The 15,584-nt window shown below is 34.6% G+C and overlaps 1 protein-coding gene across 1 annotated transcript in view; it reads right to left on the bottom strand.

Moving 5' to 3' along the window:
- The window catches only part of LOC107671460 (igLON family member 5-like), a 208,982-nt gene that overhangs the window by 21,762 nt on the left and 171,636 nt on the right, over positions 1–15,584 (bottom strand). The window contains exons 2-4 of the mRNA XM_016464381.1: positions 9,567–9,648; positions 4,212–4,444; positions 1,768–1,887 (exon numbers count right to left, since the gene is read on the bottom strand). Of these exons, the coding sequence (XP_016319867.1) occupies positions 1,768–1,887; positions 4,212–4,444; positions 9,567–9,648 (435 nt within the window). The remainder of the gene's footprint in view (positions 1–1,767; positions 1,888–4,211; positions 4,445–9,566; positions 9,649–15,584) is intronic.

Below are 15,584 nucleotides of genomic sequence, written 5' to 3'. Positions count from 1 at the left end.
GATACATTTTTTTTTTTTTCTTTTTATAAAATATCTATATTTATAAAAAAATTTTAAATCCCTTTTTTAGTTTAAACTTAATGGATACAAACCAATAGATTGGATTAATTAATTGTTTAATTGTAAAACTTGTTTAAACTTGTTTACAAGCTTACACATCCCCTGTAATCACTGTGCCTAATATATTCAGCACAAATGTCTGTTCACTTTTCAGAGCACCGTCAGTCAAATCCATTCCACTTGAGGAATGCCCTAATAAATTAAACTCCATTCCGTGTTTTAGCTGAAACTCAAATCTTTAGAATTTTGAGTAAAATATGAAAAAGACATGTTTTCGACATCATTCATAAGATTCATGGAATCAAAGACCCTCCCCTTGATAAATCGTAAGGGGTCACTGGATCATTTGAGATGCATGTGAATGTCAGGCGTAAAAGACGATGTGCTCGGCTGACCATTTGTGACCAGATCACTTGAATGTATACAATAAGGGCAGAGATAGCAAGTGTACACTACACGGACACACTAGAGGTTTAGTGTCTGAGTTCAGCTGTGCTATTCATGTGATGCTGGTCCGTTTCCAGGCGGAGGGACTCTTGAGTTGATTTCAAAGGACTAAGGATCAATTGAAAATAAATCACGGTAAATGATGATCCCCACCGTCCTGTAATCATATCGTGAAAAGATTAAATAAAAATGCCCTCTCCTGTTACGCGTTTCATCATGACCACTTGAAATGAATGCAGCTAATATCATCGATAATGAAAGTTATAAATAGTATGTTAATGATAACCGTAATTATTAATATTGCAGCAGGAATGATAATGGTGACAAAGGTAATGATTGCACATGTTGACAATTATCATCCTGGTTGTGGCTGTAATTATTTATAATGAAATCTGAGCTGTAAATCAGCAAGACTATGTTCATAATTGCATGCTACTCCTACTATCTTTCCAATATACTGTGTACAGTATGCACATTTTATGCATGAGATACCCGTACAACATTGGTCAAAATGTATACATGCACAAAATTACATGCAAAATTTCTGTTATGCAGGATGTCCAAACACAATCAAGTGATGTATGTGGAAGTGATGTATTTCATGAAAACCTGGCCACATAAAAAAAAAAAAAATTGCATAAAGAAAACAAAGCATAGTAAGTGATGTGGCCAAACCACATGAAAACCTTTCACCACAAAATCAAAAGGAAAAAAATAAATTTTACATAAATAAAATATAAAAACAAATATTTTGCATAAAAACAGAAAATCTCACAAAAACCTGGTCACATTTCATCTGAAAAATATTAATAAAATAATATTAAATAATAAATAAATAAATACAAGAAAGAAAAATTATATATATATGGGAATTCAATTGCAGTAAAAAAAAAATGTAAAAAATGTTGTAATATAATGATTTTTATCAACATAAATTAAGGGATACCACCAAAATCTATACATTTAAGTTGAAATATTATATAATGTAAAATAACAATATAATTATTATTTTCTTTACATTATGGTATAGTTTTGGCATTATAGTAATGAGGCTTTACAGTAAACACATTAAAAATGTGGTTAATTGTGATGAATATCATGAATTTTCCTGTCTCATGTTTATGACAATTACCCAAATTTCCACCAAAATAAAAGTTCAGAACACATTAAGCTGCGTAAACAGTTTCCCAAAATGCAACATGCTTAACTTGACCTTAATTTACAGAATGACATGAACAAAATGACAGCAGTAATACTCACACTTGAAGTCCTTCCAGGTGACCGTCGGCTCCGGTCTGCCCACCGCCAGGCAAAAAAAATTCACGTCATCGCCTTCATTCACTGATTTATCCTGCGAGATGTTCACTATCCGGGCCGGCACTGCAAAAGAGATGTTTTAATTATGCTTAATAATAACAGAGTGAATATATTACGGCTTAACTGATGTCAAAAATCAGCCTTAGTTTAGCCAAATACAAGTTGGGTTGTTTGTTTCAGTGGTTATAAATGATTCCAATCAGCTGTTTTGGCCTAAATTCCTAAAGCAGAGGGCAATGCATAATGCCGGATGGATAATGAGCCGGCCCTTGAATCTTAATGGCCTATGATCAGAGCTTTAATGAAGATGGCCACAAATTTGGCCTGCGAGGCATTCTCAAGCAGCAATTTTTCAGGTTTCTAACAGGGCGAAATACTTCCGACGATAAACTTAAGATTGGAAACTAAAGCAGATCCATTCCTTTTGGAGAAGTGACTGGGGGGTGTAATTATTTTTGCTCATATCGCACTAAGACTAAAATTGAGGGCACAATGGTATCGAGCAAATATGGTCATCTGTCTGCAAAGCTCCGTGCGGCAGATAAAAGCCTGTGTTTGGTGAGATGGTTCTGGCCTGCCGGTTGGCCAACAATGTACTTGAGATGCATTTTGAACACGCTTCCCCTCCTTTTCACACTTCTTCGCTTTGGTATTTTCAATCTTGTGCAACAGGAAAGTGCACCATGCATGGCGCCATATACATAACAATTGACAACTTTCAGCCGGCGGGGTTGGAGTAAAGGGAGGGATGCTAGCAATCCATCAGCGGATCGGTCTGCTGCCAATGAATCACGCCAGTCTGGATGGCTGGAGCTCTTACTCATGTTGCTGTTGACGTGACAGTTGGCACGGCCCCTGTCCTGCCCCGCACTGCCAGTCAACTAAAGGCCTTCTGGAAGATTACCGAGCAGAACCACCCCTCTGATCCTGATCACATCCGTGTCAGCCCCTCTTATTTCTTTGGGACTGGCATTAGAGGAATTGTTCGTTTAGATACTGTGCAATTGCTTCTTATGAGGTCCATGGCAGAAAGAAGAACATCATGGCACATGTTGACAATTATCACCCTGTTGTGAATGTAATTATCTGAGCTGTAAATCACTAAGACTATATTCATAACTGCATGCTACTCCTACTGTTTCTGCAGTATAAAGTACTGTGCACAGTATGCACTTTTTATGCATTAAACAACATTGCATTGCATTTTTACGACCAACATTGGTCAAAACGTGCAATATACAACCAGAACATACACTGTTTTTAAAAGAATATTGTTTGATCAAAAAATGTGGAAAATGCCATACATATACATTTTTTAATTTTTAATTTTTTTAATGCAGCATGTCCAAACAAAATTAAGTGATATATGGGCAAATCTCATGAAAACCTGGTCACATCTCACTACAAATTCTAAATAAGAAATGATATTTTGAATAAAAAAATCAAAACAGCATTCGCAACTTTATATATCTGAATTAAAATTGTATTTTTTGCAATTTTGAGTTTATATCTTGGAATTTTGAGTTAACTTTTCACAATTCAGATTTTGTTTTCCCTCATGATTGTGAATCATTCAAAAGTTTTTTTTTAAATAAATTAATATTTTTATTCAGTATGGATGCATTACATTGATCAAAAGTGACAGTGAAGACATCTATAAAGTTACAAAAGATTTCCTTTTTAAACAAATGGTATTCTTTCTGTTCATCAAATAATCCTGAAAAAATGCAGAAATCACAAACATGTGAAATCAGCATATTAGAATGATTTCTGAAGGATCATGTGACACTGTAGACTGGCGTAATGATACTGAAAATGCAGCTTTGATCACAGGAATAAATTACATTTTAAAATAGATATTCAAATAGAAAACAGGTATTTTAAATTGTAATCATATTTCACATTTTTACTGTGTTTTTGATCAAATAAATGCAGCCTTGGTGAGCAGAGACTTCTTTCAAAAACAGTAAAAAATCTTACTGACACCAAATTAATTTAAACTGTAGTTCATGTACAGTATATCTCACAATTCTGACTTTAATTGTCACAATTTTAAGATATAATGTCATATTGTGAGATATAAAGTCACACTGTGTGACATATTAAGTCAATATTAATAATGTATTATATTATTGATATTAATTCAAACTAAAGTCAGAACTGAGAGATTTTCAACATTGGCTACTGGCAACTTTTTTTTTAATCTCTACAGGCTTCTGTAGAAATACTGATCACAAAATGTACACATTTCTGCCAATTACTTATTTTTCTGAACAACTGAATCAGGGGGAAACCTGTTTTAGAAACCATTCATATATTTGCAATTATTTTTGTGTTCATTAGCGATGGAAAAATGTCACATTTAAGCGGCAGGCAGATGAACATACCCTGAACGATGAGGTAGACGTGGGCCGTACGGGGCTGGTTTTTGGCCTGGAAGCTGCATGTGTAGGGTCCCTCGTCTGCCACCATCACTCGCTCAATCTTAATGGAGAAGTCGCTGTTGTTGTTGTTCACCAGGGAGACGCGGGAGTCCAGGGACCACTTATCTGTGCCCGTAAATAAGATGTTGGAGCGGTTCAACCATGCCTTGTGAGTGACCTCTTCGTCTATCTTACATCTAAGAAAGAGAAGAGATTGAAAAGAACAAGTTTGTGGCAGATACAATTGACTCGTTTGAGAGCATTTATTCACCTTGACGTGAATAAAAAGAAGGTTGTGAGGGGCAGATGTGTGTTAATGTTCACAGATGACATTTTTCCACCCAATTTTCTCCCTCAAAGCCTCGTTTTCATTTGTTTCAAATAAAATATTGCCTCTACAGACTAAGTTCTGTAGCAAATTACTGTGCTGTCATTAAATGAGCGCTAGTACAAAACACTGCATGAAACTTTTTGTGCATTAATAAAATATACAATATACAATATACTAAAAAAAAAACAATGGATTTTTTTATTTTTATTTTTTACAATTACTCATATTTCCACCAAAATAAAACATTGGCCACATTTCACCACAAAATCAAAAGAAGAAAATAAATTATATTTTGCAAAAGCAAAAGCTTTTTTTTTTATGAAAATGTCACATATTTCCATCAAAATAATTTATAATTTTAAACATATTTCCATTTCAAAATAAAATGTCACATTTCACCACAAAATCCATTGGTCACATTTCACCACAAAATCTAAAGAAGAAAATAAGAAATCATATTTTGCATAAAGCAAAAGCTTTTTTTTTTTAATGAAAATGACACATATTTCCATCAAAATAATTTATCATTTTAAACATATTTCCATTTCAAAATAAAATGTCACATTTCACAACAAAATCTCTCTCTCTCTCTCTCTCTCTCTCTCTCTCTCTATATATATATATATAACAAAGCTTTTTGTTTTTGCTTTTTTTATGACAATTACTCATATTTCCACCAAAATAAAACATTGGTCACATTTCACCACAAAATCTAAAGAAGAAAATAAGAAATCATATTTTGCATAAAGCAAAAGCTTTTTTTTTTTAATGAAAATGACACATATTTCCATCAAAATAATTTATCATTTTAAACATATTTCCATTTCAAAATAAAATGTCACATTTCCACAAATAAGTTGCATAAAAAATAATAAAGAAAATATATAAATAAAACAAAGGGTTTTTTCCCTTTTCTTTTGCATGTTTGCATTTTTTATCAGAATGACAAACATTTAGACCAAAATAAAATATTGGTCACATTTCACCACAAAATCAAAATTAATAAAAAAAAAAAAATATATATATATTTTGCTTAAAGAAAACAAAGCATATTTTAGGACTACTAAAATTTTAAGAGACGTACTTCAATCAAAAATGAGGTGAAGCGTGTCATTTAACGTGAATAAAAACAAGGGCTTGAAGGGTAGACGTGTGTTAATGTTCACAAATGACACCCCTCCCTCCATTCCTATCCCTCAAAGCTTTGTTTACATTTGTTTAAATAAAATATGGAGTCTATAGATTGATTTCCATAGACAATTACTGTGCTGTCATTGAATGAGCGCTAGTATGAAACTCTGTCAATGTTTCTTTTGTAATCGTTACAACTCGCTCATAAGGTCTGGGTCATTAACTAGCTCATTAAGCTGACTAACCAGACCAGAGGTGATTGCTTTCAAAGCACACAGTGCCACAAACATACAGTGACTAGACCAGAAAAGCCCAAACTGCCATCTAAAAAAGTGGTGTGATGTTTATCAATGCACAAATAATCAATATACATACATGAATCCTCTACTGCATGATGCCTCAAGGTAACAAATGTATTTTATTGTGTTTTATGTGGTTTATTTTATTCCAAGCACATAAAATGGCAATTAAATGGTTAATATTGAAGGGATGGCTTTTAATAAACCAATAACAAGCTTTTTCTTTGTCACTATGTCCTGGCAGGCGTGTTCAAATCTTTTTCTGGCACTGTACGCCATGTGGAGGATGCATTTTTGCTCTGGAGATCTGCCCTCACAAAAGCTTTTTTGCTTCATCCAAAATATGATTTCACATTTGCTGATGAGTAAACCCCATTTTAAAACATTTAGAGTCATATATATTATTTGTCATGAAGAATTGCTGAAATATATTTGTTGCCTTGAAGCAACATTGTGTGGGAGTGGAACAGATATGGATGCAGCTGTTATAGAGAATATTGCAGTTATCGTATGTTTTTTATTTATATTTAAATAAAAAGTATTAATATTTACTTATATTTTTATATTCATTTCTTTAGGTAATTACTTTTTTTTTAAGTAATCCCAATTCCAAAATAAAACTTTTCTTATGCATGAAAACTGAAACAAGCATTTTTTATTTTGTTACTTTTTTTTCATAATGCATGCAGCAATATCATTCTAGGTTCATTTCAATAATTCAGTGAACAAGGGTAACATACAACAAACACAGCACTACCACACTGCTTATTCAAATGATCAATTTATCCATATTAATTATTTTTCGGTATTTACTTAACTTTTCTTATGCATGAAAACGGAATCAAACATTTTTTTAAACTTTTGTTTTTTTCATAATGCATGCAACAGAGGGTTAATTTCTAGGTATATTTCAAAATGTATGTGAAAAGTGTAAAATATCACACAGCGCTATTGCATTTCTCATTAAATTATCATTTTTTTCATATTAATTATTTTTCTGTATTTACCGTATTTTTTAAAATCCTCCCAATTCCCATATATAGCTTAATCATGAAAACTAAATCAAACTTTTTTTTAAACTATTGTTTTCAAAATGCATGCAACAAAGGGTTAAATATTCCAGGTACATTTCAATAGTTTAGTAAAAATAATGTAAAATCACACAGCACTATCACACTGCTTGTTTAAATGATTCATTTATCCATATTAATTATTTTTCGGTATTTACTTTACATTTAAAAGTCCTCCCAATTCCCAAATATAATTTTTCTTATGCATGAAAACGGAACCAACCATTTTTTTTAATAATGCATGCAACAGAGGGTTAAATATCACTCTAGTTACATGTCAATAATTTAAAAAAGTGTAGTAAAATATCACACAGCACTCATTCATAATCCTCTACATTGGAGTAAAACACTCACATATGCAACTATATCTCGTGCTAGCTGACTAAATAATGTCTTTCGTTAGCCCTGAATAATAAATAATTAAAAATGCATGTTGTCATGTTTTATTTCTGATTACCAAAGTTCTTTCATAAAAAATGTTGATTGCCTGATGCTTCTTAAAAGTTTAGTTCGTTCTTTCAAATGATATAGCAAATGTATTTCAATTTCAAATGATTTATTGATACTGAAAAATTGACTAGCCAATGGCGATTCTATTGCCAGTGTATACATACACTGTAAAAAATGACCGTGAATTTAACGGTAAAAGAGTGACTTTCTCATCACCACATGCATTTGGTGGTTATCAGTGTATTACAAAGGTACAAAACAGATTTCAGTACTTCAATAGGTTGGTATATTAACATTATATCAGTTAATGAAATTACGGTATTTAACTGTAAATTTAAGTTAAAACGGTAAAACCTAAAACGTTGCTACTGTATTTTTTACGGAAATATTCTGGCAACCACAGCTGCCGGTTTTTTACCGTAAATTTTACTGAATTTTTTTACAGTGTACAGTAGAGGGTTGATTCAGTAATCTGTTCTCTCCCAAATAAATATGTCTGCTGAAGTCAGTGAATTGACTTCAGTGGGGTCTATAAATACGTTGATTTCAGTAGAGCAAAGATCAGTGTTCACTGGACCAGAGCTCTAAACACGTGGCTGGATACTGTGCATCACTGGGAGTCTATGAGAGCATCATGAGCACTATTTGCACCAAATCACCTGATTGTTTATTGGACAGTGAGGCTTGCATTGAAGTATTTTCCTCCTAAGAAATCCGGAAGCTTCTCTGTTCAACGATTGATTGAGTTTTAAAAGAAATGTAGCAAAAACTGCCAGTGATATATAGTAGTCAACATTTGAAGTGGATCAAAGAAGTTCATCAAAGACAAGAATGGTTATTGTTTTGGTTTTAGAAAAGGTTTTGATCCACTTCAAATGTTGATTATACTGTAGATGACTGACAGTGTTTGAAATTAAAAACTCTTCGCAGTCTGGAGATGCAGTTAGTTCAAGTCTGTCACAACACATTCGGGTCAGTGCTCATAATCTTATCTTTTGCCTGCTGGCATTTGTAAATAATGCAAAAATGCAATTCTGAGCTTGGTCAATTATTGGCATCAAGTATCGTCACCGTTTAGTTTGAGAGGCAGCAACACTGAAGACACAAAAAAAAAAATAAAAATTGGTTGAAGAACAAATGTTGCAATATAATAACTGACAACTGCGCTTCATCACTCTTTGCACGATCAGACCACATACTGTAACGCCATCAGTCCTGTTGCATTTGGTAACCACAGTTCACCTGTAGATGTCACTGCTCTGCTCTTGAAATGGAGAAATCGTGACACATTTAAGGCTTAAATATCACTCACATTCATGTCAGCTTTGACTTTCAGCGTATCAAACTGTGATATCACATCAATTCCCATTCCTGGTGCAGTTGTGTGGAATAATAATATGGTGCTTTTGAGAATATGAACCCCTGACAGCAGGTTCAGGAGTTCAATTGCTGGCAACAAAACTAGAGAGTGAAATTAAAATGTTAAAAATGCACCCTCCAGCGAATGAGTATGATAAAAGCAGTAGGGCTAGGCGATACGACCGTATATTTATATTCATGTGGCTATCAGTAGCAGGACTGCCTTACATTATTTAAATGCGACAGTGATGGAAAAACACAGAATATTGTGAAAATATTCTGCTCTCGGATTTCATCAAAAATATCTTAATTTGTGTTCTGAAAACTGAACGAAGGTCTTACATTATTGTGACTTAATTTCTCACAATGTGTCTTTATATCTCACAACTGTCACTATATATTTAGTTGTTCCTCATAATTGTGATTTATTATCTCACAATGTGCCTTTACACAGGTGTGCCTTTACACAATTGCAAGGTTATTTATCGCAGTTGAGAGTTTATCTTCTGTGATTGTGATCTTATACCACTTTTTATTTATTTGAAACTTTATCTCACAATTACATGTTTTTGGTCATACCACCCCTCCCTAAGAAGAAGATCAACAGATCATTCCAAGGGAGGAAAAGAGCGTGTTTTAAATCACATGACATAAGGATGCAGGTGCACGGTGAAATCACCTCAAAACGACGCTTTCTCCTTCCAGCACGGTAATGTTGTCGGGCAAGTGTCCGAACTCGGCCGCCTGAGCACCGGTGGGCCCTGCCAAAGAAAACGAGAGAGGAGAGACAGTGAGCATACAGCAGTTATTCCAACAACAGAAGGTCCACTCCATCCCCGAGTCCCCCGGGCGGTAGGACGCCGGGTACTGAGTACCTCATTGATCCTGGTCAGGCAGGATTTGTTTTTGTGGTTTGCTTAGTTATTTGCAAGGAGAGAATAATAAGACCGCAAAATGACAGCATGGAGCCATCAGCGCTGACCGTCAGAGGGCTTGAATAATGATTGGGTTCTGGCCCGCGCGCTGCCTGGCCGTGCACTCGTCGAACAGACCCGATAATGAGCCCGGGGAAGAGGATTCGCACGGAAGCGGCAGAGCGTGAAATGAAGGAACCGCCACTGCAATGGGAACAAACACACACACTCGTGCATGAGCGCTGTCACTTGTGTACAAACACGTACACGTGCGCTTTCATATGCACAAATCAAACTACACACTGGGATACGAACAAACCGGGACATCAGAGGAAATGTGAATTTGCTCGGGCTGTTTGCAGGTGGCACCAACAACGTCAAATTCCTTTTTAGTTTTCAAACGCCATTCTTGTTCTTATCTATTTAGGGTGTGCAAAATACGCTCCAATTTCCTCTGCAAACAGAGATTAGTGTGCTATCGGCACTCTCTCGGCGTGGCTCCGTTGCTAGCCACGTCAACGCTGCCAAATGCCAGCGTGGCACCGTCTTCGAGTCCTGCTCATAATCCGTCCTTAATATCTGCTGGCCAATATTGGGTCATCCTGCCTTCGAGGTTTAATATACGAGACACAAGTGCAGTCAAGAGTTAAGAAGCACCCGGAAGGTCTGGGTGTTTAATGCGCAATGTGAAGCCCAGTGAACTAACGGCTTGCCAAGTGTGAGTGGAAAGGGGGAAGACAAAAGGAGACATGCGGCATTTGATGGCCAAGCGCTGGGCTTTTTTAATTTGAGACAAAGCCATGGCGGAGGCGCTCCAAATTGCACAGAGTAATGAAAAGAAGCATGGGCTCATTGGGCTGCATTGTCATGGTATCGTACACAAATTGCATAAAGCTGCTTTGCATTATCCGCTGAAGGGACCGGCAATGACATTGCTAAATTAAGTTTTCTCGACTTGCGGCACACAAGGGCACGGACTGATTTAAATCAGAGTAATTGCTTAATCATCTTTCATTATTAATCATTCCTTTTAAAGACAAGTGCTTCAGTTTGGCCTGCGCAGGCATGTGCAAATATGAGCTAGTATGATTTCTGCAGTATGTAGTATATAGGCCATGCATACAATTTTCTGTACCCACGCAATCTATTAGCAATAAAAATGATGGTTGATAGGTCTATTGCATTTGCAGTTCATTCATCACATTAGAAATGGAGTTTTAAAGGAGTGGTTCACTCAAAAGTGAAAATTTGCTGAAAATGTACTTACCCTCAGGCCATCCAAGATGTAGAAGAGTTTGTTTCTTCATAGGAACAGATTTGGAGAAATGTAGCATTGCATCACTTGCTCACCAGTGGATCCTCTGCAGTGAATGGGTGCCATCAGAATGAGAGTCCAAACAGCTGATAAAAACATCCCAATAATCCACAAGTAATCCACACCACTCCAGTCCATCAGTTATTTTTTTACTTCAAACCATTGCTTCTGGCTAAAATATGAGTCCTCTATCCATAATATTACTTTCTCCAGCGAAGAAGTCATCTCATTTGAATCAAGAGAGAAATCTGCACAGATCAAACACCATTTACAAGCCAAAACAGCTCTAAACAAATGTGAGAGACAACAAGAGATGGACTTTTTCACTGGAGGAAGCGTTATTATGGATTATGGACTCGTATTTTGACCAGAAGCAACAGTTTAAAGTTAAAACCTCTTCATGATGGTTTCTTACAAACACGCAGATTTCACTTCTCAAGATGTTAATTGATGGACTGGAGTGGTGTGGATTACTTGTGGATTATTGTGATGTTTTTATCAGCTGTTTGGGCATTCTGACGGCACCCATTCACTGCAGAGGATCCATTGCTGAGCAAGTGATGCAATGCTACATTTCTCCAAACTTGAGGAAGAAACAAACCCATGGGTGGACTGAGGACGAGTACATTTTCATTTAATCAAATTTTTTTGGGTGAACTATTCCTAAATTGAGAGCATTGCATTGTGGGATTTATGATATGCAATGTCTATAAATACAGACATTCTGCATACTGTGCACAGTATATGTACTATATACAGTACTGAGAAGCATATTAGTATGCATTGCAAACAGCCTATGAGTGGCACTTAAAAAACTAAATAAATCATCAATTTATTAATTACATGAAAAAATCTAAAATAAATGTAAAATTAAAAAGTGTTGTTTTTTTAATTGACAGACATAGCTATATACAAATAAAAATGTTAATTTTATTCATATATAAAGATATGGTTAGATGCAACAATAAAACACTTTTAAAAAGCATTAGCCAACTGCTTTTCTATATCTGCTTGCCAATCGAGTAAAAACGCCAGTGAACACGAACGGGCCCAAGACACACTTTGCATTACATTATACTAAATAAAATGAATCACAGATAATATCTCTGGCTCTTATAAATTGAAAAATTACTAATTTATTCCATCAGAGAACACTAATGTATCGTATACTGCTGTATCTTACAGCGCGACAAACCCAACATGACCTTCAGTTTCAAGTGTGATGAATGAGTTTTACAGAAGCACTTTTTTAATAAAATCTTTTTGACATATTTGCTCCGACAGTCAAAAATTAAGACATTTAAATGCAAAATAACCATATCTATTTCCAAGATCTCTAAAATTAACTCTCTAAAATTAAAAATGCAACTTGATGTTATGTAGCAGCAAATTAGCATACCACATTTTCCAATGCATATTTAAACAGCATGCAACATAGTATTCACCGTGCAGTTATTGGCATGCAAGTATTGCATTCTGAACATTTCTGAAATTCTCTGGCCTAAAAGCAAATTTATTTGCTATGCACTTCAGGATGCAGGATGCATTTTCCTCCCACTCAGAAAAGCCAAGGTTCCTTCTACTGTTGCGCTTTATTCTTGATGCATGAAACAACCTTGTAGACGTCCTGACAAATAACAGCACAGTTCAATGAAACGAGCATTAAACTTAAAGCATTGAGGGTTATTTTTCTCGTTTTACTCATTTCCGTTTCTTCTCTTTACACACGCACACTCTAGAATACTTTGCATCAAACGGATGATGCATGCACACTGTAATGTCCCAATGCATTGTGGGGAAAGTTATAAAACAGAGGGGGTTATTCCCTATTCCCTTTTCAATTCTTATCTTCACAGCTCAATTGGCACCTCAGATTTTAATACCTGGCAGGTTCTGCTCCCCAGCCTGGCGTTTTATATCTCTAGCTGGGTCAACACTCACACGCCGCATGCACAAATATGCTTGATTATGAAGCGCTCCATGCTATTTTCCCTTTGTTGTGCAAACCACATCGGTCTTTTCCCAGGGTGTTCCCTGCAGAAATGAGACGACGAACCAGATTTGCTTACTGGGATAAAAGAATATTTGGGGGCAGCGAGGAATCCAACTTAGAGTAACATATTACAGGCAGAAAAAAAATCACATTCACTTGTAGTCTAAGATCCAAAATCACTATAGAAATGAGGGTGAGTAACTATTTCTTTAAAAAGACTGCGGAAACGTACCAGATATGTACAATACAATGTAAAACAACACTGTAGATAGGCAGATTTAACTGTAGTATAAATGTGAGGGCAATCATGGGTGTGCTACAGGATCCACAACATCAGAGTTTCACCATCTCAGAGCTGTCAAAATTCAATCTAGATCCCTATGAACCGAAGACAGCATGTGAAAACAGCTGTGAAAGATTCAGTACAAAGTCGCTGATTGACATATAAAAGAAACAGACCAAAGTTGTTCATTTTCTGGCTCTATCTCGAATTTTATGAAGGATTGTAGAATTTTTGTTTTTCAAATATATATAATTATATACATATAAAACTGTTAATTTAATAAATGTTAAAAAATGCAACAAGTAATAAAATATTTTTAATGCAACTTTTATATTGCATTTCAAAAAACCATTTGTCAACTAATTTTTAAGCCAATCAGTGAAAAAAAATTATTTGACAGTTAATTTTTTCCCGAAATAAATATACATAGTTATATACATATAAAACTAATTTACATAATGTTTAGTTAAATGAAAAAGATAATAAAATATTTTTAATGCAACTTTTATATTGCATTTTAAAAAAGCATACATACATATATATTATTTGACAGTTCATTTTTTCAAAATAAATATACATAATTATTTACATTTAAAAGTGTTAATTTATTTAATGTTTACAAAGTGTAGTTAAATGTAACAATAAATAATAACATATTTTTAAAATGCAACCTCTAAATTGCATTTTAAAAAAGCATATGCCAGCTGCTTTTATATATCCATTAGCCAATTGGTTAAAAAATAATAATAATAATAATTTAACAGTTAATTTTTTTTATCTCAAATAAATATCCAGTATAAAATTATACATATAAAGATACATAAATATACATACATAAACATACATAAAATATTTATATATACATATAAAATTTTTATTTTTGTAACTTAATATTGAAATATGTAGTTAAATTATTTTTAATGCAACTTTTTGTTTTTGCATTTGTCATTTGTTTTCAAGCATTTGTTAAATGCTTTTCCATATCCATAGCCAATCAGTAAAAAAAAAAAAAAAATAGCATTGGACAGGTGCACAAATAATATCTCTGCTGCTTAAAAATTAAACTATTATTAAAAATAAAATGATGATTGATTTGCCAAAGAACACAAATGGACACTATTGTCCAATATTTTCATTTTCAGTGTGAAGAATGAACCGAAATAATTTTGAACAGCATTTTTTTTTTATTAGACTGACAAAGGATTTTTTTTTTTTTTTTAGAACAAGATGCAAAATAACAATTTATTAACAAGGTCATTTGTACATAATGCATAGTGACAATAAAGTGATTTGATTTGAATTGAACGGCAATACAAAGAAAGAAAGAAAGAATTTGAACAATTAGGACTAACTAAACTGAAACTGAAAGTCACAATACAAAACAAGATTAAAAGACTAGTAAAGCATCAACACTGCAACAACCGTGGAGCCGCAGAGAGCTGAAACAGCATGAAAAGGCAGTTTTCACAGTAACAGCTACTTTCTCCAGATCATTAACACCATGTTGCAGGTCTGGCGTTCATTCAGCAGCACTTACATTTCATCTCTTGGTCCAACAACTCAAAGCTCTCTTTAGCTCTGTCCTTCAAAGTTAAATGTCTTCCTAAAGCGTCTCACCCGTGTCTAGAGACACCCTCAGCATCCTTTAACTGTTCACTGGGCCTAAAACAGATGCATCATTTGCTGTGTTCGGAGCTTCGCCTCACGGAGGCTTCGGGGCTTGATTCCCTGAGACCTGTGGGACATTAATTCAAACATGATTTGTATCCCCTTGACTTTTACATGCTCTCGTTTGTAATTGCACTTGCTTCTGGCACAAAGTTATTAACAAAAGCGTGCTGGAGTTCGACGGCGGAGAACCGCTGCGCCTTTGTACTTCACATCTATTGCTCACTGACCTTGATCATCAAATATACACTGAAACTTTTGAAAGCCAAACCATCACGAACGATGAGGATCTAGAGAATATAATAAACGCGTGACAATAACCTGCTGAAAACAGTATCGGGAGGAAAAGTATGAAGTAATTATATTATGTATGTATGTAGTAATTACAGTATGAAGTATTATATTTTTCGCCCCGATTGCCAGTTATAATATCAGAGGTTGGGACGGGTGATATAACCAAAATTTTACTTTATAGTAACAATATACATTTCGAAAAAGCTTTTTGTTTTTACACACACACACAC

Source organism: Sinocyclocheilus anshuiensis, unplaced genomic scaffold (assembly GCF_001515605.1).
Source record: "Sinocyclocheilus anshuiensis isolate Anshui unplaced genomic scaffold, SAMN03320099.WGS_v1.1 scaffold552, whole genome shotgun sequence".
In the NCBI taxonomy this organism is placed as follows: Eukaryota; Metazoa; Chordata; class Actinopteri; order Cypriniformes; family Cyprinidae; genus Sinocyclocheilus; species Sinocyclocheilus anshuiensis.
Note: the sequence above shows the minus strand (reverse complement) of the source record. Positions and strands in the feature narration are given on the sequence as shown.